Source organism: Musa acuminata, chromosome BXJ3-4, assembly GCF_036884655.1.
Source record: "Musa acuminata AAA Group cultivar baxijiao chromosome BXJ3-4, Cavendish_Baxijiao_AAA, whole genome shotgun sequence".
Taxonomy (NCBI): domain Eukaryota; kingdom Viridiplantae; phylum Streptophyta; class Magnoliopsida; order Zingiberales; family Musaceae; genus Musa; species Musa acuminata.
In genome coordinates this window covers 45,411,001-45,438,943 of record NC_088352.1, presented here as the reverse complement: position 1 = coordinate 45,438,943, position 27,943 = coordinate 45,411,001, and the positions used below count along the sequence as shown (strand labels likewise).

The 27,943-nt window shown below is 40.0% G+C and overlaps 6 protein-coding genes across 6 annotated transcripts; 4 read left to right on the top strand and 2 right to left on the bottom strand.

The window, feature by feature from the left end:
- Positions 1–8,978: 8,978 nt before the first annotated feature.
- On the top strand, positions 8,979–9,488 carry LOC135636461 (uncharacterized). Its single transcript, XM_065148150.1, has one exon. The coding sequence runs from the start codon at positions 8,979–8,981 to the stop codon at positions 9,486–9,488; it is 510 nt and encodes a 169-aa protein (XP_065004222.1).
- Positions 9,489–10,514: 1,026 nt separating this feature from the next.
- LOC103982634 (phenolic glucoside malonyltransferase 1-like) lies at positions 10,515–12,083 on the bottom strand. Its single transcript, XM_009399618.3, has one exon. It carries the CDS (start codon positions 12,032–12,034, stop codon positions 10,673–10,675), a length of 1,362 nt encoding a protein of 453 aa, XP_009397893.2. The 5' UTR covers positions 12,035–12,083; the 3' UTR covers positions 10,515–10,672.
- A 2,379-nt stretch (positions 12,084–14,462) lies between these two features.
- Positions 14,463–15,562, bottom strand: LOC135636460 (anthocyanin 5-aromatic acyltransferase-like). The gene is made up of 2 exons (XM_065148149.1): positions 15,455–15,562; positions 14,463–14,951 (listed from the first exon to the last, which is right to left on the bottom strand). The coding sequence occupies exons 1-2, from the start codon at positions 15,560–15,562 to the stop codon at positions 14,463–14,465; spliced, it is 597 nt and encodes a 198-aa protein (XP_065004221.1).
- A 144-nt stretch (positions 15,563–15,706) lies between these two features.
- On the top strand, positions 15,707–19,322 carry LOC135636881 (uncharacterized). Its single transcript, XM_065149006.1, has 5 exons — positions 15,707–15,955; positions 17,795–17,909; positions 18,012–18,101; positions 18,745–18,843; positions 18,950–19,322. The coding sequence occupies exons 1-5, from the start codon at positions 15,888–15,890 to the stop codon at positions 19,046–19,048; spliced, it is 471 nt and encodes a 156-aa protein (XP_065005078.1). The 5' UTR covers positions 15,707–15,887; the 3' UTR covers positions 19,049–19,322.
- A 1,152-nt stretch (positions 19,323–20,474) lies between these two features.
- LOC103983401 (ubiquitin-conjugating enzyme E2-23 kDa-like) lies at positions 20,475–21,908 on the top strand. Its single transcript, XM_009400617.3, has 6 exons — positions 20,475–20,518; positions 20,598–20,677; positions 21,019–21,133; positions 21,224–21,276; positions 21,364–21,492; positions 21,620–21,908. The coding sequence occupies exons 1-6, from the start codon at positions 20,475–20,477 to the stop codon at positions 21,712–21,714; spliced, it is 516 nt and encodes a 171-aa protein (XP_009398892.2). The 3' UTR covers positions 21,715–21,908.
- Positions 21,909–24,363: 2,455 nt separating this feature from the next.
- Positions 24,364–27,431, top strand: LOC135636880 (probable pectate lyase 8). The gene is made up of 7 exons (XM_065149005.1): positions 24,364–24,528; positions 24,707–24,787; positions 24,967–25,032; positions 25,677–26,322; positions 26,408–26,511; positions 26,620–26,758; positions 26,838–27,431. Exons 1-7 carry the CDS (start codon positions 24,437–24,439, stop codon positions 27,057–27,059), a joined length of 1,350 nt encoding a protein of 449 aa, XP_065005077.1. The 5' UTR covers positions 24,364–24,436; the 3' UTR covers positions 27,060–27,431.
- The last annotated feature ends 512 nt before the right edge of the window (positions 27,432–27,943 follow it).

Genomic DNA, 27,943 nt, shown 5'->3' with positions numbered 1-27,943 from the left:
CATTTTAAGGTCTGTCATTAATGTTTATTAGACGGCAGTCGAAGAAGATGGAGACTCGTGGTGGTTGCAGGGAGGAGGACAGGGCATGCCAGCGAACCTATGAGAGTGAAGGGAACAACTCTGTGAGATCATCGTCTCACGAGTCTTGTCCTGAGAGAAGTTGGATTGTGGTGGTGCATAAGATTGGACAGGTAAAACTATTTTGAGTTAAGAACTGAACTTTACTCACCCCATCGGACCAGTAGATCTATTAGACTGGATGACGACAACTCGACTGGTCATTTGTTTTCAGTGTGGAAACCTTGTGATCTTATAAACACCTTATTTTAGATTCAAAGCTCTAATTAGTTTTCGACAACGCACGAAGGTTTGTGTGAATTGTAGCATAGAATGGGTCGTCCCTTTTGTCAGACATCACGCAATTTAGAATGAGTAAAACATATGGTGATGTGGTTAGTGAGTTGCTGTCTCCATGGAGTGGCCCCTCTCGCCTCTTATTTATTAGTGTCAGGCATCATCATAATCGACAAATTTTCCTTTTTATATGCCATCGTGCTCTTCCATCGTCATGCTTTTCTATTAGAACATCCAAATTGTATTTTCTTTTGCTTAACATGCTACAACGTGTGGAGGATTTCTTTTTTCCCAGTGCTGCAGATTTTTTACATCTGTCCTACTGCAATCATGCACTGCCATTTTAGTTTGTCACAAACTAAAATAGAGGAATTTGTCCATTGTCATAGTTAATTTTGACTCAACTTTAGATTTAAAGTTTGGGTTTAAATCAAGATATGCAATATCGTACTGTATCAGTGTTTCGAGATTGACTCAGTATAGTGGTATGATACCGACGTACCGAGCGGTACATCAAAACGTATCGAACGATATATCAAGTTTTATCGAACTATTTTCTCTTATTGTAACACTGTACAGTGTACCACTGTATCACTGTAACATTGCTATAGTGTATTACCGTAGCACTATAGCATGATCCATCTGGTAACAGGTAGTCCGCGTATCGGTATCATTTGAAATAACATATTATGGTTCAAACCTTGATAGAGTAATTTAATTTTTTAAATTGAAATTAAATCAATGATTTTAGTTTTGAAACTAAAATTGATGATTCCGAAATTAGAACCAAAACTTTTTTGAATTTGGTTTGGTTCTGAAACCACGATAAAGGTTGACGACGATTTATCGGTTCGATTTCGATTCCTGATTTTAAAAAAATAAAAAATAAAATCAATAATTTTGATTCTAAATCGATTAAATATTAAAAAAAAAACATAAATTGAATCTATAATATAGTTGTTAGAACTTTAGATTTAAGTTTGGGTTCAAATCTCGATAGAGCATTTTATTTTATTTTAACTAAAATCAACAATTCAAATCAGAAACTGACAATAATGATTCCGAAATCAAATCTATAACCTTCGGGATTTGGTTTGGATCAGTTTACACTGTATAAACGAATCTTAGCTTCATAGGATTGGTGATGATATAAGATTTCGATTGTCCATCCAATGTGGGAGATCAAACATCAGAGTTCAAAATTAATTGTAATGGGTAGTATAATGAGGGTGGAAGGACATGTGATAAATCGGAAGACAAAGGTGTGGGCCAGCCGGACATTCATTAGTGGAGGCTATCGGCCCGAAATGATTCCGAGCATTAAACTATTGCCCGCAAAAATGATGAACAGATGACCACCATGGGAGATATGCTCACATGTTTTAGAGCCACTCGATTTAGCTATCTTACCTATGCAATTGAGTGGGTAGCAGCAGTGGGAGGTGCTGAGTTCCACGGCCTTCCTGACGCGTGGATCAGACACATTATTCTTGTCGTTGTTGGGCGATCCAATGGACCACAATGAGGTACGTGTGCTCGAGGAACATCACCTTTGATTTTGCATTACCGTAGCTCGGTGCCGGATCCAATCCACGAGACGGGGACAGGACATCGCCTTTGAGTCTATTTTTGAGTTGTCCTAAGTTGTGGTATCGGCAGACTGAATGATTTGGGCTTTGGGTCGACGTGTTGGGAGAAATGCATACTAAGCTTATCCGATTTTATTTTAATTTAAAATTTAATTAAGTGTTGAATCTATAAGATGTGAGGATCAGTCAAAACATCTCTTGACGATATATCTAAGGGCCTGTGGTGCAATAGCACGATTATTGGATTGAGGTTGTAGCTAACATTGGAAACCTCATATGTTTTGTTCGATTATAAATAGGGTCATCGATGGATACAAAGTAATGGTTTATCGATTCAGTTTATTTGTTGATGCTATATGGCCGAACGCATAGAGCTAAATCGATCTCTTTATTGGTGTCATGTTATTTATCTCGTAAGTTCTGACCTTACATGACAAATGGTAAATGAAGTCTAAATATCTCTCGATGGAGATGATAGTCGGTTTGAAACTCTATTAGTTAGTCTGCCAAGCTATAAAAAAGCATGTGATCCCTACCAACAAAAATAAGGAGAAAAGTTGCTCCGCAAAAGTGATGGACACGCAGACTCAATTGACATCTAACATCAAATCAAATCAAACTTTCTGATATATCCATATCCTCCCCTCTCTACTAATGAGTCAACGATATGGATGAGCAGAGGATCGTGCCTTAGGGTCAAACTTTGTCTTCACTAGTATTTTAGTGCGAATGAAACTAAAGTATATGATGCAAGTTCAAATAAGAAACGAGTATTACACATATACTTATATCTAAAAACCATGAAAGAGGAGTAAATAAAATATTCAAATTCATGGGTTGCTATTGGGTGATCAATTATCCGAATGAACACAATATCTACTTAGTAGCCAATACGGAATACACGATAATTGTTCGAGAAAGGATGAAGGTGGTGTTATGAGGTAAGATGGAAAACATCTTTATTTTAGAAAGATTAAGATGGGCCGTTCCCAACTACGAATTTTGAATCACAGAGTACTGAAAATATGTTGAAGTATAGAGAAGACGAGTGGAAGATAGTGTTAGCATAAAATCTATAATCATGCTATCTATAATGCGGAAAACTTTTATACCAAGATTGAAATCAAATAAATTTGATCTAACAATATTACGATACATACCTTTCTTGTTGTTCAGAAGAAATAAACCTTATCTGATCTACAAGCGCTCCATCGTCGGATCTGAAATATCAATCTGTAAAGATCTGCAAAGAGAACTAGATCCTTCTCCTCTCTTCTTATCTTTTCACAGGACCACCTAGATTGATGGATTAGGGGATTAAGGGAAAGGGAGATTGAGAGAAAAACCTTAATCTCTCAATTGACACATGACCCCTAGAGAGGTCCTGTTTCTCAGATACGCACAGATATGTCCTCATTAGCCCCTAGAGGTCCTGTCTATTTATAGGCGAGAGCAGAGGGTCTAGGATAAGTTATTAGGAGAGTTCCTCCCATCAAGGGTATCTCCTAAGGAATCCTACTTTAATATGGACTTCTTTTCTATTGGCCAATAACCATAATCAGAATCCAATAATATCTATAATATATCTTACCTAATTAAATAGGGCCACATAATCTAACATTCTCCCACTTGGCCCAATAATTGGTAAGATACAAAAAGACTTAAAAATCAAAAATAAATAAACAAAATTTATTTAAAAACAATTTGACTCAATTGGATTCTGAAATTTTTTTTTTTTTTGAAAAACTATATACACGCGCGTGAATTTTAGAAAATAGGCCAATAAGTCCAATAATAATAATAATACTACATTAAGTCTGACTAACAATATGAGTCATAGCGGTTGTATGTCATCAGTGTCACACTTCCTTCTATGTACCACAATGTTGTTAGCCTTTCCTAATGCAGTCCAAAATGACCCCTATAATTTGTCTTGTCAAGACAATCCTGTCATCACATTCAACCACAATATGTACATACATAATTGTGAACAGGATAGCAGAAACAAATAACTTTAAGTACGTAAGTAAAAATGTCAATTATAGTGTCCACTCAAACATACATCACCATATCCTTTATGGGTTGCTCACAAACCCAATCATAAGAACATGTTCTTTCAAAATACTTTAGACTACAAGTCCTAAGTGAATGGATCAGCAATCAATACAGTGGAACTCAAGTAATTAATTGACATTAGATGTTTCTGGACTCATCTTCTCTAACCATAAGTACTTTATACCATAATGCATATAGATGCAATAGTACTTGTCATTCTTAGAGAAGAAAACTACTGCAATGTCATAAAATATCTTCAACGACTTGGTAATCGAGTCTGACTACACCAAGCCCTGAGATAAAAATTTTACAGTCACAAATTTGATTAGTGGCCTCAAAGCATGCCACAAAATCAATTTTATTATTAATAATAATAAATTGCCTCTCTAATTACATAAATATTAACCGTAAGGTGGACTTCCTATTATCGAGGCAATTTATACAATCAGCATCTGAAAAATACCATTATTTCAAGCTGATATAATTTCATACATGTGAGCATATAATCATTTGTCCCTTCCGGATATCTTATTACTTTCTCTGTAGTCCTTTAATGTTTTTACTTCTGGGTAACTCCAATATATACCCAATATTTTAACTGTAAAAACTGATATCTTTTCTAGCATAGACTTCCAACTGCGCATATACAAAGAATATCTTATTTATCTGATTCTTTTCAAGTCATTTTCAAGCATTTACTATTGACTAAAATTTTGCTTTTATGATTTACTGAACAAAACTGTATATTAAAAGCATTTCAAGACTCGGTTGATATATCCTTTCTAAGACAATCTTCATAATCATTGAGGTCTATCATTGAATTACTCAATGTTAATAATATAAGATATCTCATTCATATCAACCATATTAAAACTCTCAGTGACAAATTCTTGATTTAGTATAATAAATCAAGATCACTATTGGTAAGACAAAATATTATCCATATATAAGACCAATATAATAAACTTGCTCTCACTGATATAAATACTAATTAATAGTATTAACCTTAAATCTGAAATAATGATATCAAGAACCTTTATATATCATTACCTTGAAGCTTGTTTAAGGTCATAAATGGATTCCTGAATTTGCATACCAAACTTTATATTTCTTTCATTTTCTTTTAGAGTAAATCATGTAGAGTAACCCATATAAAGCTAGATCTTTTAAAAATGTTTTCATATCATTATGATATAACTTAAGCTCATAATGAATCATTAATGTCATGATGATTCTTAACGAGTTCATTAAAAATCTCGTTATGGTCGATATATTCCTTACGAGTAAAACTTTTAACCACAAGTCTGACCATTATATCGACATTGTCCTTTGAGCCACATTTATTTAATAGACTCTTTTACAATTATTGAACAATTCGATAAATTTATCGGACACCATTCTGATTATTAATTTTAACTCTTCTTTTATTGCATCATATTACTTTTCAGAATCATTACTTTTCATGACCCATGACAACAATAAGGGATCCATTCTGATTCCTATATCATAATATAATTCTTGTAGATATACAACATAATAACGACATGATTTCAAGCCCTTTGAGATATTCTCAAAGTTATCAATTATGATTGTTCTACAAGACCATTAATAATGATATCAATATAATATGGGAGTTTAGTAATGTTATTTTGTTGTTCACTTTTATCAAATCATTTAATGATTTGAGTAACAACAATCTCTCGAATAATAAAGGAGTATTAACTTATATCACCTCTATATCAAAATTAAATTTCGAGATTTTCACTCCCACTGATTTGCTATTTTATAGGAATCTTACTTTACCAGATTTAATTGTCCTCATACTATGATTAGAGCAATAAATAATGTACCCCTTTAAACTTTTCTGAATAGATAATAAAATATTCAGAAATAATTATTAAATCTAATTTTCTTTTATGTGAGTTGAACATCCTTATCTCCATAGGACAATCTCAAATATGTAAATATCTTAAGTCATGTTTCCTATCATTTCATAACTTAAAAGGTCCTATAATTTACTTACTAGGAACACCATTCAAGATATACATAGTTGTCCTTGAAGCTTCATCTCACATTGATTTGGGTACAAAAGAATAACTTATCATTGCTCCTAACCATATCTATAAGGTACGATGACATCTTTCAGCAATCATATTAGGCTGTAACATATCTGGTAAATCATATACCTTATTTTTTAAAAAAATCTAGCAAAAGAATTATAATTGGGTTCATCATAAATACCATAAAATTTATCACCCTTTTCAGATATGATGATATTGACTTTTCTATCTAATTGTCTATCGACTTCATTTATATACACTTCAAGAGTGTAAACGGTCATAGACTTTACATGAATTAGATATACATAATCATATCTCAACACATTATTTATATGGTAATAAGATGTCTCTCTTTAATGAGACAAAAATATATACTGATAAACATAACCTCAAGGAGTTTATAAAACTAAATTTCACTTTAATATTAATTATATGATCATTGTAAACTTATGATTCATAATAATTCTGCATAGACTATTATACAGAATTCAAAAATTAATTTTATTGAATCACAGTAAGTTTACGACCATCAAAAGGAAAATAATATTATAACAATTCTAGGTAAAGAACTTAAATTCCTAGAATTATAAGAACATAACATGGATTCTCAAGATTTATCAAATTGAATCATATAAGCGATAAATACAAACTAATATCGCTTTCACTTTAAAATGATTCCCTACATTGATAAATATCTTATTCTCTTTTGGTTTTATCCCAATATCTATTATTGATAACATATGATATGAAGCATCAAATTAATCCATCAATAATATCCATAATATTTGATTTGAACCATACAAAGGTTATAATTATACCTTTTTTTTTATTTCAAATCAAATCTTATAGTATATTTCTTCTTCACATAATTTTATTTGCTACAAAAGTAACACTTTATTGTGAAGATATTCTTTTATGAGTTTATATAATAATTATCAACTCAGATGGAATTACGCTTCATACTTATTTTAGTGTTACCTACTCCTTGAGTAGTACTCAAAATGTTATGAGTCTTGAGCTTACAGCTTTATCATTTATTTTGAGGATATAATCTTAAATTCCTCAAATACTATTAAGGTGTCAACTAAGTAAGGTGTCAACTAATGACTTATCAGATAATTTAAATTTATCCTTAGATATTCTCATGCGCTAGTTGTAGACTGTACTGAAGTCTAAATATCATAATATTGAGTATTTCATGCATTTCTTGATCAGTCACCTCAATTATTTATTTCACAGAACTTTCAGTAATTATGTTCTGTTCAATTAATCTGATCAAGATCTCACTCACTCAATACAACTTGTATATGCTCAAACCATTTATTTCAGAAAGTATAGGGACATTTACAGAAACACAATAAAGGAAGTGCCACGGTAATAATATAACATTAATGCTTTGAGTTTCCAAAATGTGATGAACTATTGATATCATCTATATTTCACCTTTGGGTAAAATATTGACATATCTAGTGTTCACTCAAAATCACTTATGGAGGACTGATACCATTCTTGTGGAATAGTGTTGTTACCTTTGGGTATACAACCCTAAACTGCAAGAATATCCAAAATAGTATCATCCTTCCCCATCACATAATTATTTGAAATAGATTCTCCTTTGGGATTATCTAAATCTCATAATTATATGTGCCATTGTGAATATTATTTTATTTAATGTCATTTAGGATGAATTTCATAATGTATTTTATAGATTATTAGTCCAGGTCACTTTGGTGGCTACAGGACCAATACAAAAATATAAAATACAATCTAAAATATCCCATTAATGACATGAACTTTATTGTAATTCATATCTCATAAGCCTATCATCCCAGGCTACTTTGGTAACTTCCGGTCAGATAAAACTTAGAAAGATAAATTATAAATAATATTCACTAAATTTCTTTAACCTGATTCATGCTGTCATTATGAATATTATTTTATTTAATATCATTTAGGACTAAATACATAATGTATTTTATAAATTATCAGTCCAGGTCACTTTGGTGGCTACAGGACCAATACAAAAATATAAAATAGAATCCAAAATGTCCTATAAATGATAAGACCTTTATTATAATTCATATCACAAAAGTTTATCATCCAAGGCCACTTTGGCAGCTACAAGTCAGATAAAACTTAAGGAGATGAATTACAAATAATATTCATCAATTTCTTTAATTTATGTTAAGCAGTTCAATAATAGAATAACAACCATAATAATTATTGAACATTAATGCTAAGCGGTTCCAATAATAAAATAACCATAATAATTATTGAACATTAATGCTAAGCAGTTCAATAATAGAATAACCATAATAATTATTGAACTTTAATGCTAAGCAGTTCAATAATAGAATAACCATAATAATCATTGAACTTTAATTAGCAAAAGAAAACTCATATGATAATCATGATAATATATAAATCATGTCTTCATTGCCTTCATGTGAAAGATAAATATTATTTCATAATTTCAAATATATACATGTGAATAACTAAATAAATATCCAAGAACAATAATTAGACTTTATTTATCACATGTATAATCAATAATTCATATGAGAAAACTATGAAGTAAACCATAATTTATAGTTTTTTTTTTTTAATCAAAAATTAAATCAAATCAAATAACCAAAATATAATCATGATTAAATTCAATCATAATTATAATAAATCATATTTATCAATTTTATAATTGAGAATATAACTTAAAATTCTCAATTTGAATAAAATTGTAAATATACGATAGGATTAAACTGAAATTAAGAAATTCACGAAGGGCAGAACTGTAATTTGGCAAAATTAGACCCGAGGGTAAAACGGTAAATATGTTGTCAGAACATAAACTGGAATTACGAAATTTGCAAAGGGTATAATTGTAATTTTGCAAAACCGTAACCTCGAGGTCAAAACCGTAATTATGCCAAAAACCCTAATCTGCCTGCGCCCGTTGCGACGTGCGCGACGTGCGGTGCTGCCGCCGCTTGCGTGCGGCCGTTGCGACGTGCGGCGCTGCCGCCGCTTGCGCGCGGCCGTTGCGACGTGCGGCGCTGCCGCCGCTTGCGCGCGCACGGCCGCTGCGACCTTTCCTGCCTGCGGACGGCGCGCACGGCTGGCCGCGGCTGTTGCCAGCGCGCGGCCGCTGCCGCCGCGGGGGGGGCTGCCTCTGCCCACGAGCGGCCGCTGCGGCGGTTCCTGCCCGCGCGTGGCCGCCGCCTGTGCACGGCCTACCCACGCGCGGCCGCCGCCGGTGCGCGGTTGCCATACCGCCGCGCTGCCTGTGCCCACGCGCGACCGCTGCCACTACCTGCGCGCGGCTGCCGCGGTTCCTGCTCGCGCTTGGCCGCCGTTGGCGCTTGGCGCGGCTGCCGCTGCCGCTGCTAGCGCTTGGCAGCGGTTGCCACCATCTGCGGCCACCGCCCTTCCGTAATCACCGCGTTCACATGCGGTGCGGGATGTCCGTGATGCCGCCACCAAGCGAACCTCTGCCTGCGCACGACCGTGATGCGCGGCTGCGGGGTAGTACACGGCCCTTTCTTGACAAGGATCAACAGATATGATCATCTCAATAACATCGATGATAATAAATAGTAAATTCATCGATCAAACATACAATTATACATTGCTCATAATCAATAATAGAGCAAATCATATAGAAAGAAAACAGATCAATAAAATCCGACGAATCATTCAAGCATCGTAAAGAACAATAATAGATCTAATATATTTGATCTCAAGAACTTGGCTCTGATACCAATTGTTAACATAAAATCTATAATCATGCTATCTATAATGCGGAAAACTTTTATACCAAGATTGAAATCAAATAAATTTGATCTAACAATATTACGATGCATACCTTTCTTGTTGTTCAGAAGAAATAAACCTTACCTGATCTACAAGCGCTCCATCGTCGGATCTGAAATATCAATCTGTAAAGATCTGCAAAGAGAACTAGATCCTTCTCCTCTCTTCTTATCTTTTCACAGGACCACCTAGATTGATGGATTAGGGGATTAAGGGAAAGGGAGATTGAGAAAAAAACCTTAATCTCTCAATTGACACATGACCCCTAGAGAGTCCTATTTATCAGATACGCACAGATATGTCCTCATTAGTCCCTAGAGGTCCTGTCTATTTATAGGCGAGAGCAGAGGGTCTAGGATAAGTTATTAGGAGAGTTCCTCCCATCAAGGGTATCTCCTAAGGAATCCTACTTTAATATGGACTTCTTTTCTATTGGCCAATAACCATAATCAGAATCCAATAATATCTATAATATATCTTACCTAATTAAATAGGGCCACATAATCTAACAGATAGATCTTCATGTTGATTTTGGTTTATGTCATCTTTGTGTTGCCTCGTGTGAGGTATATGTTTGCATGGGCTTCCACTCTACATGCATGAACCTATGGATATTTTCTCTCACTACACATCCATGTCCACACCACACTGATCACATTAAAATTACAGATTGTATTTAAGACGAGCAATAGCAGCTATGTATTAGATCATCCAATTTACACCAAGCTTAAACAAAGATCACGAGTAGTACTTGGTGTGAGGATTCTACAACACTTGATCCATTATTCTCAGATAGAAATGGGTTGCTCATTCCGACAGTTTGAGGCCACTAGAGAAATGAGCCTTCAGCTTATCCATGTCGAGCTTTGGTAGCACGAAACCAATCTCCACCCCTCCCTCTTCTTCTCTGCTCTCCGCCACTGACATAGCTCCTGTCCTCACGATGGAGATGACCTCCACCTTCTTCGGCTTTCCCCAACCGAAGTCCACCTCGTAGACTCTGAGCTTGGGTGACCCCGCAACACTAAGTACTTGCTCAGATGCGACTGATTTGTACTTCTCCGGCAACTCCTCCGCTCCTTCCAAAGGTCCATCTATGAATCCTTGTACGACTTTGCTGATGGCTATGGCTGCCGCTGCAACCCCGTCTTCTCCCGTAAGCTCGCCTGCCTTCATATCGACGAAGCAGGCCACGAGGCAGTTCCCGAAGTACGTTGCGGGCACCGGCGGTCGCAGCCTTGCCTTGCAGTCAGCGGCAAATGCGAAGTGGGCGATCCCGTCGTCGGCGAATGCCCGTGTTTTGACCAGGCAAACCCACGCGTAAGCATAGGTCACCACGGTGGTGGAGCAGCGGAGGGAAGCGCCGCCCTCCTCGGCTTTGGCTTTGGCCGTGGAGGAAGCGAGCTCCTTCAACCTCCGGATGTGATCCCCCTTAAGAGTGAAGGAGCTGATGACGGCGCCTGGTGGGACCGCCTGGTTCATCAGCGGCTCCGTAACCGGGCGGTTGGTGGCCAGGCTCTTGGAGAAGATGGGATACAGGCCCTTCGGATCTGAAATCAAGCTCCGGTCGAGGACGGGCGGCGCCGGCCCTAGCCGTCCGGGTCGGGCACATGCAGAGGCCCAGGACGACAGGAAGCGCACGGAGCTCGAGCCGTCGCAGGCGGCGTGGTGTACTGTTACACCGACGGCGATGCCTCGGCCCGGGAACACGGTCACCTGCAACGCCAGCAGTCGCATGCCTTGGTTATCGTCGTCGGGCTGCGGCAGCTGCGGAACCAAGGGAAGTAGCCTGATCAGTTCACGTGGATGGCTACCGGAGATGTCGTCGAAGTCATCATCGTGCTCCGCTAGAGTGAAGGAGACCGAGTCGCCGTCGGCGTAGTGTATTTCGTACTTGTCGACGCTGCCGGGCGAGCGGCGGATCTTGCCGGCGAGAGGGTAGAAGTGCTGGAGAGCGAGTGAGAGGGAGGACTTGAGGCTGGGGACGACGGAGTCTATGAATTGCGAGGTGGAGACGGGGAAGGCATAGAAGAAGACTCGTTCCACCGATCCAGCGTACAACCACCCTATGTCAAAGAAGGTGAGGGGCAAAGTGGCCTCCGCCACTGCTCCGGGCGGTGGAGACACTTGACATATCTCGAGGACATTGAGCTCCGGTGGCGATGACATCTTGGTGGCAGGCAGCCTCTGGGTGTGGTCGATGTTGCTTCTTGCTTGCCTTTCGGAGACACACTTTAAATGGAGGAAAATAACATCTAAACCAACAGAAAAAAAATCATTAAAAATATATATATACAAGAGAAAATTAGTGGTTCAGTATTTTTTTTATTTATATAAATTATAAAAATTAAAAAATTTATCATGTAAAAAATTAATTATAATATTTTTAAAATTATCACCACTCAAATATTTTTAAAAATTAATCTCAAAAACTGAGATATATAATAAATATATTTATAGAAAACTTAAATCCTAATTATCAATCAGAATTTTTGACATCCTTATCCATCTTATTATTTCATCTCATATCTGGACACATAAAGTTATATTGACATTTAAAGTTTTTTTTTTACTATCATTTATTTTATGCTCATAATAGAAAAATTCTGAGTAAAATATTTTTTAATCCTATTAATTCATATGAGATTTCGAAAAAAGTAATCTTTATGAACGGACAGTGACATGACATTCCAAACCTCTCTCATCACATGCGACAACCGAGAAGAGACGGCTGGGCGTTCGTCAAAACAGCAGTGGAGCACATGGCCGTCCTACATCTTGCGTAACTGACTCTTCTCAGATACCCGTCATGACATGGACTCGCTGCATGAGTCGTCGTCATCTCTCACCATTCTCTATATTTTTAACGTGAGGTGACATTTAATTGTATTTATTTCTGAGAAAAATGAATTTTGGGCGTCTTTTTCTTGGCTCATAGACAAACATGGCTTTGGGTGAATCAACCAAATTGTACTTTCGAGCGTTGCTTCGTGTTTCGATGCTCTCTATGTCACAACAAAGGTAACAAACACTAGAGGTTCAGATAGTGAGCTCATAAGGACAATTAATATAATATTATATTAAAATAATTTATTATTTGAACATGAGACTTGTCATTTAGTACAGTAATATATCACATCATAGGTGTCTATGAGCCAAGAAGGACCCAAGAAAAGTCTTAAGATGGCATTAGGTGTCAATCAATTGTAAAGAATGTAAATAGAAATTTTGAAATGAAAATAGAAATTTTGAAAAAAAATAAAAAATACTTTTTATCTACTTACAAGGAAAAAAAATCTATAAAAAATTAAATACATGAAATATCTCTATTAAATTAACTTATACTTAAGCATAAAATTCTTGTATCAAATAAACATGAAGTACTCTCCTTTTATCCCTTTTTAGATTTATCGAAGAATAAATTTTGATCCGCTATGTATTCATCTTTCTACTTAGATCCTTAATTCAAACTTATCAAGATATTTAATTTTTAATTAATAATCTCTAAATTAATTATGACTTTTTAAAATATTTACCAACGCACTAATAGTAATCTGTTTTATCGGACAATTCAGGGAAAGATCCAAAAAAAAAAAAAAATAGAGGATAAGACCAAAAGCTTATCTCGTCAGCCTTACAAAAAACCACAAAAGTTTACCAGGTGGCTCCCGCCGACGACCGGCCCTCGATAGCAGAAAAGGAGAAGTTTGAAGCGATTGCAAGGGCTGAAGAGGGAAGACAAAGCGATGAAGGCGTTGCCGTAGAACCCGTGGGGAGGGGTGTGTGCATGCGCTTAGAGGAAGACGATGGCGAGGCCGAGAGGGGCGTCCGGATCTTGGTGGAGGATATGCTGTTAAGATTCAAAGTATATGTGATAGAAGATTCTAGATTATTATCTTTTTTATCTTATTCTTTAATAAGTTGATTATATAAAATTATAGAAATAATAATTTCTTAATTTAAAATTATTATTTTATATTTATAAATAGATATCATTTATATATGTACATCCATCCAAGTCTAAGTGTTTAGATTAGATTTACTGGACACAAATCTAATAAAAAAATCGCTTTAACTTTTTTTTTTTGTCTTGATTTTTTAATTTAATTTGATTTTTTGACTGATAGTATTTTCTTATTATTATTATTATCATTCGAGAAAGGATTATAGTTGCATGTTATGACATAGAGAGTGACGGGTGAGCGCCGTGGAGGGGCCATAGCATCCAACTACTATATTAGGTTTTCTACCAATGTCTTGGTTTTGCTAAATGGACCGATCCACTATGCTAAATGGACCGTAACGACCCCACTGCTGTCCTATGCAATCAGTGAATAGACAATAACGACCCCACTGCTGTCCTATACTAAACTCTAAACGGACCGCATCAAGCAATCGTTATACAGTCTCTACGATCACATCCATCTTTTATTGGCATCGCACCGCAGTGACCATTCCTTAAAGGGAAAGGATCAACCCAGGAGAAGTGAGTACCAAATGCAATGCCCTCGTTCTTGGGCAACACGAATCCGATCTCTACCCCGTCTTCTTCTCCCACCGGGCTCTCTGCCCCGGTGGTCCTGATGGAGGTCCATCTCTACCTTCTGTGGCCTCCCCCACCCGAAATCAACTTTGGCGATCCTGCCACGCTCATGGCTCGATTCGCCAGCACATACGACGTTTTCTCCAACCACCTCTCCGCGCCGTCGAACAACCCCTCTTTTAGCCGCTCGATGGTCCTCCCGGTGGCCTCACAGGCCGCCAGGAACCCGTCGTCGTCTCCTCCGGCGGTATCGCCCGACCCCACCTCCACGTAGCACGAACCGACGCAGATCCCGAAGTACCCCGCCGGTAGCGGAAGACTCAGCCGTCCCCTGCAGTCGACGGCGAATGCCAAGTGCGCAGTCTTGTCACGGTCAACGCCCTGCGCTGGGACCAGGCACGGCCACACGTAGGCGTACGAGACGACGATCGTGGAGCAATGGAACGACTCGGTCTTGCCTTCCTCGATCTTGGCCACCACCAGTTGCTTTAGCCTTTTTATCTGGTCTTGGCTGAGGTCGGTGGAGCATCGCGAAGTAGTCTCCTGATACGGTCCATGTATATCGAGTACAGCCCACGGTCATCGGAGACGAGAGATCTATCGATGACGGGCGGCGGCGGTACCACCGGCACGTATCCGCCCGACCGGCAGGCGGAGGCCACGAATTGCACGGAGCTCGAGCCGTCGCTAGCGGAGTGGTGCAAGGACAAGCCGATGGCCACCCCACTTCCCGAGTCGCCGTTGAGGTACCGCCGCCGCAGAGGTCGTACAAGCCGGCGCCGTCTTACTCCGCCATGGCGAAGGGGACCGAGTCGCCGTTGAGGTACCGCCGCCGCCCGTCATCGATCGAAGACGTACTAATCAATTCTAGTGTCTCAACAACCGAGTTTTATATATCATCACTACATCACATCGATTTCTACGAAAGTACCAATGCGTTACCTGTTGCAGGCTGCAACATTTGAAGCTCCACCAACCACCTCGTCTGTCGCCTATTAAAACGTGGCACTGCTTTGAACCGCACATCACACCGCGAGGCAACTCACTTTTGCCAATAACACAATAAATCCAAGCCGCACGTTCGTTGGACCACTCAATGTCAACCGTCTGATAAACCTTGCGCAAGAGCACCACGGGATCGCTAATTGCATCATCCGTAGATCACATGATCTGACGGCTACGGACTCTCGCTTTCAGAGCAGAACTGATACGCTGAATCGGACGGCCAGGATGGGCGATCCCAGTGGCCAGCGTAATGAAATAAGAATTATGTGGAAATGCCTAAATGAAGACAATTAGGCGATCCGTTTTAAGTGGATGCGTGAAAGGGCGGATTGGGTCGTTCTTCCTTTCCCCCATTCAGCTTCCGATCCCTTGTGGAGTCTCCAAGAATCGTCGGATCGGAGCGAGAGCGACCGAGCGGGCGACGGATCTCTCGCTCTCCTGAGTCGGAGTTCTTCTTCTTGCTTCGCGGCGTAGATGGGGTTCGTGTCCTTCTTTGGGAGGGTTCTCTTCGCCTCCGTCTTCCTACTCTCCGCCTACCAGGAGTAAGCTCTTCGCTCCATCTGCTGTCCCGCCTCTTTCTCTTGCTAGTTGGTCTTTTTTCTTGGATCGTCTGATTTTTATGTTTCGATTCTCTGATCGGATTTGTTGTTTACTTTGTGGGCTGGAATTAGGGTTTAGGGCACTCTTCTCGTACGGAATGGTGGACTTGGCTTGTTCTTCTTAGATTTATCGGGTTTACGTGCTTTGATGAGCTCATATTGTACCCGGAGCTGGAATTTTTGTAGTTTTGTTCGCTTAGGTGGTAGTGCTTCGATCTCGTGATTCCTAGTGTTTCTTATTTGTTTAAAAAGAAGGTTGTTTAATCACTGTTGAACCCTTGTGTGGGATTTTAATCGGTTTAGATTTAAAAATGCCTTCTCCTTTCCCTAGAGATTTCTGCTGATTAATGGACTCTATTGGCATGATTTGTCCAGTTTTATTTATTCCTTTGGTTGAAAGTTTAAATCTTGATTATTTTTTTTTAATTTGTCGTCGAAGGTGATGTATTATAGCCATTATCGAATTACTTAATTTAACGTTAATTCCCTGGAAAAGAAAAATGATTTGTATTTGGTGTTCTCCGATCGGTGTGAGAGAGGTAATATCGATTGCGTATGAGTTTGCAATCTTGATTAGTGAGCATGTTCAAGGGCATAATGGTAATCAGGAGCATTTAAGCTGAATGGTTTTCCTTAATATTTATGGTAGTTTAAATGAGAAAGAAGTTACTCTAAATACGGCCCCGCATAGGAAGAAATTTCAAAAAGAGTAAAGGCGAAGGAAAGAATCAACCTACCCTAAAAATAAATTCTCTTGATGATGATGCATGCCCGTGGTTGAAGTGTATCTTTGTTTCTGGTGGTTATTTTGCTATAATGCTTTTATTTGTATTCAGTGATCTGATATCTGATTCTTTTATGATATTTGGTATCTTGTTCCTACAATAATCGAGAAATATATATTATATGTATTTTTTATTTGCATTTTCGGGTTAAATTCTTTTTTTTTTGGTGGATGTACTGGTATACAATGACAACAAAGTCATAGTCCCAACTATCAAGGGTAGGCTACGTGGATCCTTTGCACCTATTGATGAATGTAAGGATGTACTGGAATGTTTACTGTCTCAAAATTTCATAGCCAAAATCATCCCCTAACAAAGGATTATCATTGCTGAGATGATGAATTCATCAACTCAAATTGTTGGTTAAATTTACAATCAATTTTTTATTTTTTTTTTCTTATATGAGGTTAGCAGATGAATACTACTTTCATGTAATATATTTTGATTTAGATTGTTATCTATGTTCCACACAGCAGTTGCGGTGTACTAATTTCATTAATGCGCGTGCACTAGAAACATTATTGGTACATCAAGCTTGTCTGGAAAAGCATTAAGGCATGACATGCCATTCCTATTTAAAAACCTTTGCAGAAAGCAAGGTTTTCTGATTAATATAAGCAGCAAGCAGTGTCACTTTAAAACTGGTCTCCTAAGAGGCAGAGAGATTGAGAGGGATAATCTGACACCTACCACGAGAAGGGCATGATATATGAAATTCAACACGAGTTGTATGTAGATATATCATCTAGCAGTGCAGTTATACATGTGTATGATGTTTGTTAATATGTTTATCTATATGTATGTACACTTACACTTCTGTATTTGTGTATACGTGCACATATTTACCACATTATCTGTTTTTCTCACCATTGTTGATCATTAGTATTCCTCTGCTGAATAGTTTTGCCTCAAGTAATACTGTATCTAATTTTCTTACATCTTGTATATGCATCGCATATGTCCTGATGCTTTCTACTGATATATAATTTCCCTACAGGTTTAGTGAATTTGGAGTTAATGGTGGACCAGCAGCAAAGGCTCTCAAGCCAAAATTCAACCTTTTCATGAAACATACTGCTTCACGTATTGGCATTGCAGTTCCGCATGTTGAAGTAGAAAGCGATCTTTTCTTTTCTTTTGGTTCTTATTTACTTTCAAATAAACATCATATGTCAAAAATATTGCTTGAAACAATCGCTTCTTTTTTTTCTCAGATGAGACATGTTATTGCTAGTACAATTTTTCTGAAAGGTTTTGGTGGCCTACTGTTTATCTTCAGCAGCTCTTTTGGAGCATATCTACTGGTAATTGTGTTTTCTTGAATATAACATCGCGGCATGTTTTATATGAGTGTTTTGGCTGGTCTACTGATTATCTTAAGCAGCTTTTTTCTTTTGTGTGCTTAAACATAGCCGTTGTCACTTGTTTTATCTGAAAATGAAGCATTTTGCTCATGGACTTATGGGCTGAAATGCATAAATTTTTTGCCAGTGAATTCAACCAAGCCTTGAGTTTTAGTATCTATCCAATGAGTTTTTAACAGTGGAACCTGAATCTGGCCATAACCATTCAAAATAATTGCCAGTTGATGGATAACTGTAGTTGAGTAACCGCTGAAGAGTTGTTACCCATTTTGCCTCAGTTTGTTTTGCTCAACTCATGCAGCATTGATCTTGATTAAAATTGCCGAGATATCGATACTTATGGTTGTCGGCTTCTTTATGATCATGATTCTTAATCAGTGCCGAATTTGGCAGGATCTTTCATAGTCCAGCAGTAACCTTCATGAACCTTGTGTCATCACTTTCTAACATTTTAGCAGTAATTGTAAATTTGCTGCATGGTGTTCTTTGATAGTTGATGTGTCTTATTATTTTCATTTTTGTAGTAGCAATTGATTTTGTTCCATGACCATTTGTAAAAGTTGTAACATTTATCCATCTGCAGCTTGTTTACCTAGCTTTCATTACCCCAATTGTGTATGACTTCTACAACTATGATATTGAGAAGGCAGAATTTGTGCAGCTATTCAGCAAGTTTAATCAGGTTTTTCTTGCATATTCCGCATAATTTCTTTTCACACATCTTTGTTGTTATGGAGCAAGATTTTGTATAACTGGTTGTGGTACTGATTATTTCTAATTTGTATCAGAATTTGGCTCTCTTTGGTGCACTGCTCTTTTTCTTGGGCATGAAGAACTCCATTCCAAAGCGGCAGAAAAAGAAGGTTACCAAGACAAAAACCAATTGAATGTTCTCATGGTCCTTCCACTGCTAGTTGGCAGGAATCAGGTAGTTGTCTTGGTTTGGACCTCACCAGAGTACCCACCTGTTATGCAGACATCAGATCACCCCCACAGAGTTATGTTTCTATTGTATCAAGATATACTTGGGCAGCATGGGCCGACGAACTATAATTCTATTTTCCCCGGTTCAAATTGTTTGCTTAGTTTGTTTTGCAGTTTATATATCTGTGACAATTACGGTATTGCATTTGGATATGATAATGGTGAATTTTACTTGAATCTGATGGTTCTTGCTGCACTAGGCAATATCCTGGATCAAAATGTGCATGAATATCCATGTAACCTAGTTATGAACTTGTATATCTGAACCTGTTTGCCATTTTCTTTTCTTATTGTCCGATATATATCCCAAGATATAATACGTTGATGTCTTATTTTCAAGGTGTTAGAGATGTTTGGCATTGGACCTGCAAGATGTCTTATTTTCAACTGAGGCCAATGAGTTCCAGAATCATACTACAGAGAGTTCTACTTGGCTGAGGAAGACGACGCAGTGAAGCAGCTAAAAGCCACGGCCGGCCAAATAGAATATCCCTCAAAGATAGTCATCAAACCCTCTTATTTCTTTGATCCTAACATTTTGACGATACTGATGTTCTTTAACCTTGTCACCGTCTCCAACTCCTACACACTTTTATCTGTCGCTATCCAAACGTGATTCCTTGGTATAATACAAATATTAAAAAATTGACATATTGGATTTTCCTGTTATATATATATATATATATATATATATATATATATATATATATATATATATATATATATATATATATATAACAGGAAAATAAAATAAGAAGACTTGCATTAATGATTATTTTACTATTTATAATCTCATTTTTTTAATTTTTTAAAATATTATTCTTATATAAATATCCCTTTATTTTTCTCTTCCTGATCATGAGCACTGAACGACATTGATTGTCGGACGAACACATAAATAAAGTTTCAACCGATGAGATAAGAGATTATGGGAAATAAATATATATAATTGTTAATTTAGAGATTATAAATAATAAAATTATATTTTAATATTTTTAAAGGATGAACAACAGTAAAAGGGTCGTGAAATAAAAAATGAGGGTTGCCAACTAAGAAAATTGGTGGCTGTGGAGAAGCGAAGGGCAGTTAGATGACATCAGAAAAGGTGGGACGTTGAGAGTTTAGAGCACGACTGGTGATTCAAAGACGTCAGGGCGGGAGCGCCCTTCTTCTTCTCCCTCCCCCATTTCCAAGCCCTTGTCCCTCATCTTCGCCCCTTGCAGAGCAGAGAGCAGAGAACAGAGAAGAAGCTTTCGAGAGCGCCCACCCCAGTCCCGTTCCCCTTTCCTCTCGGCCACGTCGGAGCCGGACAAGGAAGCAGGATCGGGAATGTCGGCTACGACGAATCGCCGCCAGAAGGACATCACGAAACTGTAAGAGGAAAATGGCTTCCACCCGATGACTTCGACGGGGTCTTGCTTGATTCTTGTTTCTGTTTCGTGTGGTGCGTAGGATGATGAAAGACTACAAGGTGGAGATGGAGACCGATGACTCGAAAAAGTTCTTTGTTTATCTGCACGGCCCCAAAGAGAGTATTCCATCTAACACACGTCGATCTCTCGTTTTCCCTTTGAGTTTCTCTCAAACCCGGGTTTTCTTGGCTTTTCTTACTTCCTTTCCGGTATTCGACTGTTCGGGCAAAGATGGAATCGAACCTATCTTTCACTTTCTTGATGTAATGCAGGGAGTCAGAAACCATCTGCGGCCTTTATTGCCTCTCGATCTGCTTTCTTTGTGGTTCTTCGTTCGACAAACGAAGTTAATGTCTTGTTGGTTTTTAGATGATTGATATATCGCCTCATCATCGATTCTTTTAGTCTGTTAGCTTTTGATATAAAGAGCGTTTCCCGTTTCTGATTGTCGAGCATGGCAGGTCTTTACGAAGGAGGTGTGTGGAAGCTTAGGGTGGAACTCCCAGACGAATACCCTTTTAAATCTCCATCAATTTACTTTGTTAACAATATATTTCATCCTAATGTAGACGACGAGTGAGTCTTCAAGTGATCCCTTCTGTTGGTAACCCTTCCACTTCCTGTCACTTTTGAGTCTCAAGGTTGGAATTCTTGGACTTCATTCAGGTCCGGTGAAATTTGTGTGAATGTTTTCCATGAAGATTGGAGCCCCATGATCGGTAAGATCTTTGCTGCTTGTTGTTTCCGCCCATAATATGTTTGTCATATAGTTTCTCAAGATAATCTTTCTGCAACTCTCTTGTCAGATCTTCTCAGCGTGTTCGAAAATTACATTACACAATTTCTTTTGACTCCAAACCCTTTGAACCCACTGAATGAGGAAGCTGCAGAACTAATGATCACTGATCATTCTGCTTATGAACAGAAAGTGAAAGGTGACAGGTTTCTGTGTTGTGTTTGATATATTTTTGTTTAGATCGAGACATCATATACATGTTTTATTTCCTTGGCTTAACAATGTTGTGTTTCTTAGTGTCGTTGTTTTCCCCTTTTAACATGTAGAACACTGTCAAAAATATGCAAAGCCCGCAGACGTTGGTGTTTCTGAAGACAAAAAGCTAAGCAAAGAGGAATCGGATCGGAACGATGAACATTAAGTGGGAACCTTAAATGAGGTTCTTCTGTTTTCTGCACATGTTCGATTCAGCTTATGAACTCTTCGTTTCTCATGTGGGCATCGCAGATAGGCAGTCTCGGGCATGGAAAGCGAGTCCGTGGGTGGGTATTGCGTGAGCGGACATAGTGCCACCAGCCGGTAGATCTATGACTTGGAATTTCAACATCCTTTGCAATTGGCTGACGCTCTCACCCGCTCACACATTGCTAAGCACTCAAACTCAACAGTGTAAATAGGTAAACCATCAAGGATTCCTCTCTGCAAATGCATTGATAGCAAATGCATGTTCTCTCCTGCATTGACATATTCTCTCCCTATTTATACAGAATGATAAGATTGAGAGGGAAGATTTCTCTCAACATAGTAAAGAGATTTCATTGAGTTAGAAAAATCTTATCTGCTATCACTTTTTCTTCCTCTTTATTTGAAGCTTATTGAGTTCCTCCTGTGCACTCGTCATGTCATCACTTATGATTTGTCTGATTAAGTGACTCCATATTATGCTTATTTTAATGAGATAAATAATTTTTTATTATCTCATTTGAAGTAATGAGTCTCCCCATATGGGAGGTTCATTACTTCAACTAGTCCTGTGTTCTTCTAATTGATCTCTTAATTATCGTGAGGATTGTCCAAAAGGAGTATATAAGGTGTACCCAGTAAAACTTACAAGTAAATCAGATATGAAGACTGTTTTCATTTTTAAGATAATTTCAAGAACACAATTGATCTACGATAAGATCGTTTATTCATGGCCTATTTACGATATAATAATAATAACAACAATAATTACTTATTTTTGCAGCTGGACAACAGAGGTATAGGACGGTCACTAAAGATTACCATCGATGCGCGCATGGAATAATCATGGGTTACCCCATCTCCCTTTTATGTTTTCATTCATGGTTCCCCAAATCAAGTTTCATTCCTCTAAACTAGTTGCATGTTTTATGCCATTATCTACGTTGCTTTATCATTGCCGTAGCTTGCGGCCATCCTTATGAAGATTGTTTTTATCTGTAACTCAACCACGACTCAATCATTTCTCTTTGTGACTTTCTCATTGCATTATGTGGAGCTGCGATGCACACCATCGCGATCCTAACCACTGCTCTGTGCAGATACGCACAAGGTGAGTGATAGGAAGGTGACAAGGGACGAAGCAAGTGCCTTGGCGAAAACAAATGGGTAGTTGTTTCTCGAGTGCAGTGCAAAGACACGAGAAATTGTGGAGAAATGTTTCCGTGATCTTGCACTGAAGGGACAGTATGATATGCACTGATACGAACGGGCCAAGCAATTCTCCTTTTACATGACTCGCACTGCATGACATGAACACGAGGGTACTGTTTCCGGTTGATTTGCCGAACAACCATAGCCCTCAATTCTTCATTGTTCGCTTTTTCTTCTTTCCTCCTTCCCTTTTCTTAGATCTCATCATTCACCTACAGTGTTCATATACGTGTCAGTGTTGCATTTTTTGCATGGGTAGTAGTTGTCCTAATCGAGTTTTACGGTGCATTCTAATCGATCGTTAATGTGTATTTATAGATTCTGGAAGTTCCTAACCTACTGGAGCAAGGCTTATCAGCTGCTGGTACGATCAATACTCTAGAAAGCACTGCGACTGTTTGTGAATATAAGCAGACATGCACGGCACCACCGGGAGGACGTTGTTGTCCGATTCAGTGAGAGTTATCGGAACCCTCATGTATGATGCGCTCTGTGATGTTGTCGTTACCATATATTACCAGCTCACCTCATGCATGCTAATTATATGCCATTATCCTTTTTCATATAATGCACGACATCATGAAGGAATGATTTCTAAAAGTTTAGTGATCCGATGATGATGATGTATCAAATAAAAATGAACCTTCTTGTGCGATTCCTCAATCAAGAAGGAAAACATTTCATCATGTTTATTAAATCAATATAATTACGACTATATCAGATGTGAAAATTATATCAAACGAGCAAAATTTGCTTTGACACCACTACCGATTATTCTGAACATTAAATCTTAACTCAAATCAAAATACAAACCGGTCCATGCTTATAACTTGGCCAAACACCATAATTCCATTGAAGCCTTTGGGTGCACTCAAGCATGCATGCAGGGTGGTAGCTTCGACGAAAAGGTTTCTATTTCTCGTTGCCGATATCCTCCCCTGCAATCCATCTTTGCTGCGCCATTTATGGAGACTTGCAGCATTGCTACACCACGATATTAAAAGCGAGAGAGACGACAAGCGGATGACACGGTCAACTCGGTCCACTTTGGTCGTTCTGGTTGCCCAGATGGCACCGAGTCGACCCGTGAGTTAGCGCTCGTAACTAGTGCCGCAGCAACCGGCTCTTGCTGGTACGCCATCACACGTGTCACCCCGGCCCCAGCTTAGTTGGACCGAACGGTTAATATTAGTTGGGGCGTCAATCGCACGAATTGACGCTCCGCGCACCGTCGTCGTCGTCGGTGCCCCCATCACGCCGTTAGCGAAGGTGACGCCCGTTAAGTTGGGGAGTGGGGTAGAAGTAGAGTGGAACGTCCCTATAAGATGGCGGTTCCGTCGTCGGCTTCAGTTGGACTCCCTCTCTTCCCTTGACCTTTCTATACCTCCCTGTGGACTGACAGCGAATAGAGAGAAAGCTACCGATCTGCGTGCGAAGAGGAAAGGGCGGTTACGGAGGCAACGGCATTGATGGCGATGGTGCTTCGGAGAAGGTCGTCGCTGGTGTTGCTCGGTCTCTTCGTGATCCTATCTACGGGAGGCCGGGAATCGTTCCCCTCGAGGTACATTTTCCGATCATCGATTTGTGCTGGTCTTTTGGAAGAATCGTGAGGAGCTATGGCGTGTGGGAAACCCTTTGCCTTCTCTTCGCTCCTCTGTTTGGGAGTTCAAGCGAATTCGTTGATCTCACCTTGGATCCAAAGTTCAAACGTCGGTCTAATGTCTTCGAGTCTCTTTCAGGGTCGGAGCTGCTGCGGCAATGGCTCCGCGGAGCGTGACGGCAACCGCGGAGAACGACACCTCTTCCGCCACGGCGCAGAGGTCAGTCAGTTGCTGTGACCGTAATATTTCTTATAGTTAATAATTATAAATCTGGACTTTAATTTATATATATATATAACAATAATAATAATAATAATAATTCTATCATCTCTTCGATCGAAATGTGGAACGAACGATTACAGCGAGCGACTGACTGTTGAGTCCACTAAGTGAACCAGGTTCGAAAGTGACGTGGTGGTTGGCGCGGTGGACGACCCAGAATTTATAGCGTCAAAAGTGAACACGTAAGTAAGCCCACCACTTTGTTACCTTCTTTTACAGTTATTACAAGTATACCAAAGATGCAAATTGGAGCCGCATACATTAATCTCGAATCAATCTCCTGTTGCTTCTGACTTGATTCCTATGAACACTACTAGTACGTCGGATTCCTTTCCTAGTTGCAAAATGAGTTGTTTCGGTTGGTCAAAGGCAATTCCTGGCTGGCTGTGTATATTGAATTACCATCGTGGACTGGGGCGTGTGGGCCGTGACACGTCCTATTCTCTCACGTCTTCTCCCATCCTGTGTTTCTTCCCGTTACCAAACGCATGCCGATCCGACCGAGTAACAACCAGTGGTACCCCCGGTCGAGCTATGGTTGTTATGGCCGTCGAGGTGGATCCCATTTAAACTTGTGGGTGGTGGTGTGTCGCATCGAGGATCGTGCATCAGCAATTGTTTGACTTAGGTATAGCCTTTTCGTGTTTTGTTGATCTGGAGACCCCCACCGCTCTCTGTCTGTGGTTTATTGTGGTTCAAATTTGAGGGATTAAACATCGTCTTTCTTTCTCAATCATCATGTTCTCTTTTTACGATTTGCAATTGGTCTTGCAATTGTAGTTGTGGCACTAATTCTTCTTCACGATGATGAATGTTGTTTGAGCAGGCAGATCAGCAACGGCACGGCGCGCCGGTCGCTCGACGACCTTTCCACATGCGTTACGGGAAACCCCATCGACGACTGTTGGCGCTGCGACCCCAAGTGGCACCTCCGCCGGAAGCGCCTCGCCGACTGCGGCATCGGGTTCGGCCGCAGCGCCATCGGCGGCCGCAACGGGCGCTTCTACCACGTGACCGACCCCAGCGACGACGATCCCGTGAACCCCCTCCCCGGCACACTCCGCTACGCCGTCATCCAGGACGAGCCCCTCTGGATCGTGTTCAAGCGCGACATGGTCATCGCCCTCAAGCAGGAGCTCATCATGAACGGTTTCAAGACCATCGACGGCCGCGGCGCCAACGTCCACATCGCCAACGGCGCCTGCATCACCATCCAGTTCGTCACCAACGTCATCATCCACGGCCTCCACATCCACGACTGCAAGCCCACCGGCAACGCCTTGGTCCGCAGCTCCCCCTCCCACTACGGCTGGAGAACCATGGCCGACGGCGACGCCATTTCCATCTTCGGTTCCAGCCACATCTGGGTCGACCACAACTCCCTGTCCAACTGCGCCGACGGCCTCGTCGATGCCGTTATGGGTTCCACGGCCATCACCATCTCCAACAATTACTTCACCCACCACAACGAGGTATCTCCCCTCTTCCTTAACGAAACTCATGTAACGAACGCTACGTGTGTTTTGTGAGCTCGAGTGACAGATTAATCTTGTACAGGTGATGCTTTTGGGTCACAGTGATTCCTACAAAAGGGACAAGGCTATGCAGGTGACCATTGCCTTCAACCATTTTGGTGAAGGACTCGTTCAGAGAATGCCAAGGTACTCCTAAGATCTCTACAGGGGACCGGAGTTGGAGCCTTACACACAAGTCATTAGATTACGGATGTCCTGTTTATTATCGTGTTTTACCACCGTGACAAATTGCAGGTGCAGGCATGGTTACTTCCATGTGGTGAACAACGATTACACTCACTGGGAGATGTACGCCATTGGAGGAAGTGCGAATCCGACCATCAACAGCCAAGGCAACAGATACCTTGCACCTACCGATCCTTTTGCCAAGGAGGTAAATTAGTCTCGATTATGGATCTAAGAGCTCCTTCAGCATCAACCACAATATTCCACGAGTTAGCTCTGTTTTGCAGGTGACTAAGAGAGTGGCCACTTCGAGTGACACTTGGAAGAGCTGGAATTGGAGATCAGAGGGGGACCTGCTACTGAATGGTGCTTACTTCACCCCCTCGGGAGCTGGTGCCTCCGCAAGCTACTCAAGGGCCTCCAGCCTCGGGGCCAAGACCTCCTCCATGGTTGCTTCCATCACTGCAGGGGCAGGGGCTCTCCAGTGCCGCAAGGGTTCCTTGTGCTAACGCAAGATTCAACAAAAAGAATGAGAAATAACTGCTCCCATTCGACATTGGCTGCACATTTTCCAACCTCCCCCTGCAACTGTGTGTATGGGAGCAGGTGCGAAGAAGTGGTGTGACATTGTTGTTGGATGATGAATCCCTTGTTATCCATGTCCAGTTTGTCCCACCCACTCAAATCTTCATATATCATAGTTTTCTGTTCCTTGGTCTAAGATACATTCAACTCATCATCAGACGCATCGAAGTAATTAGCAGAACAAGCATTTCCTTGTAACATTGGTCTGTCCAGTTGACTGTCTGTCGGTTGACTTTACCTCCGTTACAAACATTGTTTGGAAAAGCTTATAAATTAATGGGTTATCTTTGTTACAATGATTTCGGAGACATCCAACAGTGTCGCCGCACTATCGATTGAAAGCTGCAGATCGATAACTAGAATTCACAGAAATCGGTCACCCATGCTATGGTCAACCATCAATTCCAAGCAATGTTTACATTCTTCTGCGCTTCAAAGTCATGCATCAGACCAAGCGACATCATAATATCCAATCTGGGCTTCGGGGATCGCCAACGCCTTCCACACCGCCGCAGACGCGGTGACAACGTCGTTTCGGCACGGCGGCTCGAAGCTATTCTCCGCGTCGCAGCCGTTCACCGAGTCGCACTCGTCGATGACCTTCGCCAACACAGTCCTCCCGTTGGCGTTGATCTTGATGTTCTTGTTGCATCGGCTGCTGCTGTCTCGTCATCGCTGCGGTACTTGCTGTCGCACTCCGCCTCGGGCGAAGCTGATGCTCGACAAATAAGCCGGGGTGGGGTGGCTCCGCTCAACCTTTTTTGTTCAATTGTGTCAGTGTGAAGAACCTGAGCCATGGCCTCGGGGT

What these genes read in the sequence shown, in the direction of transcription:
- LOC135636880 (XM_065149005.1), top strand. Translation starts at nt 24,437, where the DNA reads ATGGCGATGGTGCTTCGGAGAAGGTCGTCGCTGGTGTTGCTCGGTCTC. An exon ending in ACTTCACCCACCACAACGAG is followed by an intron (nt 26,323 to 26,407) that starts GTATCTCCCCTC and finishes AATCTTGTACAG; the next exon opens with GTGATGCTTTTGGGTCACAG. An exon ending in CTCGTTCAGAGAATGCCAAG is followed by an intron (nt 26,512 to 26,619) that starts GTACTCCTAAGA and finishes GACAAATTGCAG; the next exon opens with GTGCAGGCATGGTTACTTCC.
- LOC135636461 (XM_065148150.1), top strand. Translation starts at nt 8,979, where the DNA reads ATGCCAAAAACCCTAATCTGCCTGCGCCCGTTGCGACGTGCGCGACGT.
- LOC103982634 (XM_009399618.3), bottom strand. Translation starts at nt 12,034, where the DNA reads ATGTCATCGCCACCGGAGCTCAATGTCCTCGAGATATGTCAAGTGTCT.
- LOC135636881 (XM_065149006.1), top strand. Translation starts at nt 15,888, where the DNA reads ATGGGGTTCGTGTCCTTCTTTGGGAGGGTTCTCTTCGCCTCCGTCTTC. An exon ending in TTGCAGTTCCGCATGTTGAA is followed by an intron (nt 17,910 to 18,011) that starts GTAGAAAGCGAT and finishes TTTTTTTCTCAG; the next exon opens with ATGAGACATGTTATTGCTAG. An exon ending in TATTCAGCAAGTTTAATCAG is followed by an intron (nt 18,844 to 18,949) that starts GTTTTTCTTGCA and finishes AATTTGTATCAG; the next exon opens with AATTTGGCTCTCTTTGGTGC.
- LOC103983401 (XM_009400617.3), top strand. Translation starts at nt 20,475, where the DNA reads ATGTCGGCTACGACGAATCGCCGCCAGAAGGACATCACGAAACT. An exon ending in CAGAAGGACATCACGAAACT is followed by an intron (nt 20,519 to 20,597) that starts GTAAGAGGAAAA and finishes TGTGGTGCGTAG; the next exon opens with GATGATGAAAGACTACAAGG. An exon ending in AGATTGGAGCCCCATGATCG is followed by an intron (nt 21,277 to 21,363) that starts GTAAGATCTTTG and finishes CTCTCTTGTCAG; the next exon opens with ATCTTCTCAGCGTGTTCGAA.
- LOC135636460 (XM_065148149.1), bottom strand. Translation starts at nt 15,562, where the DNA reads ATGATGCAATTAGCGATCCCGTGGTGCTCTTGCGCAAGGTTTATCAGA. An exon ending in TTATTGTGTTATTGGCAAAA is followed by an intron (nt 14,952 to 15,454) that starts GTGAGTTGCCTC and finishes GGACCGTATCAG; the next exon opens with GAGACTACTTCGCGATGCTC.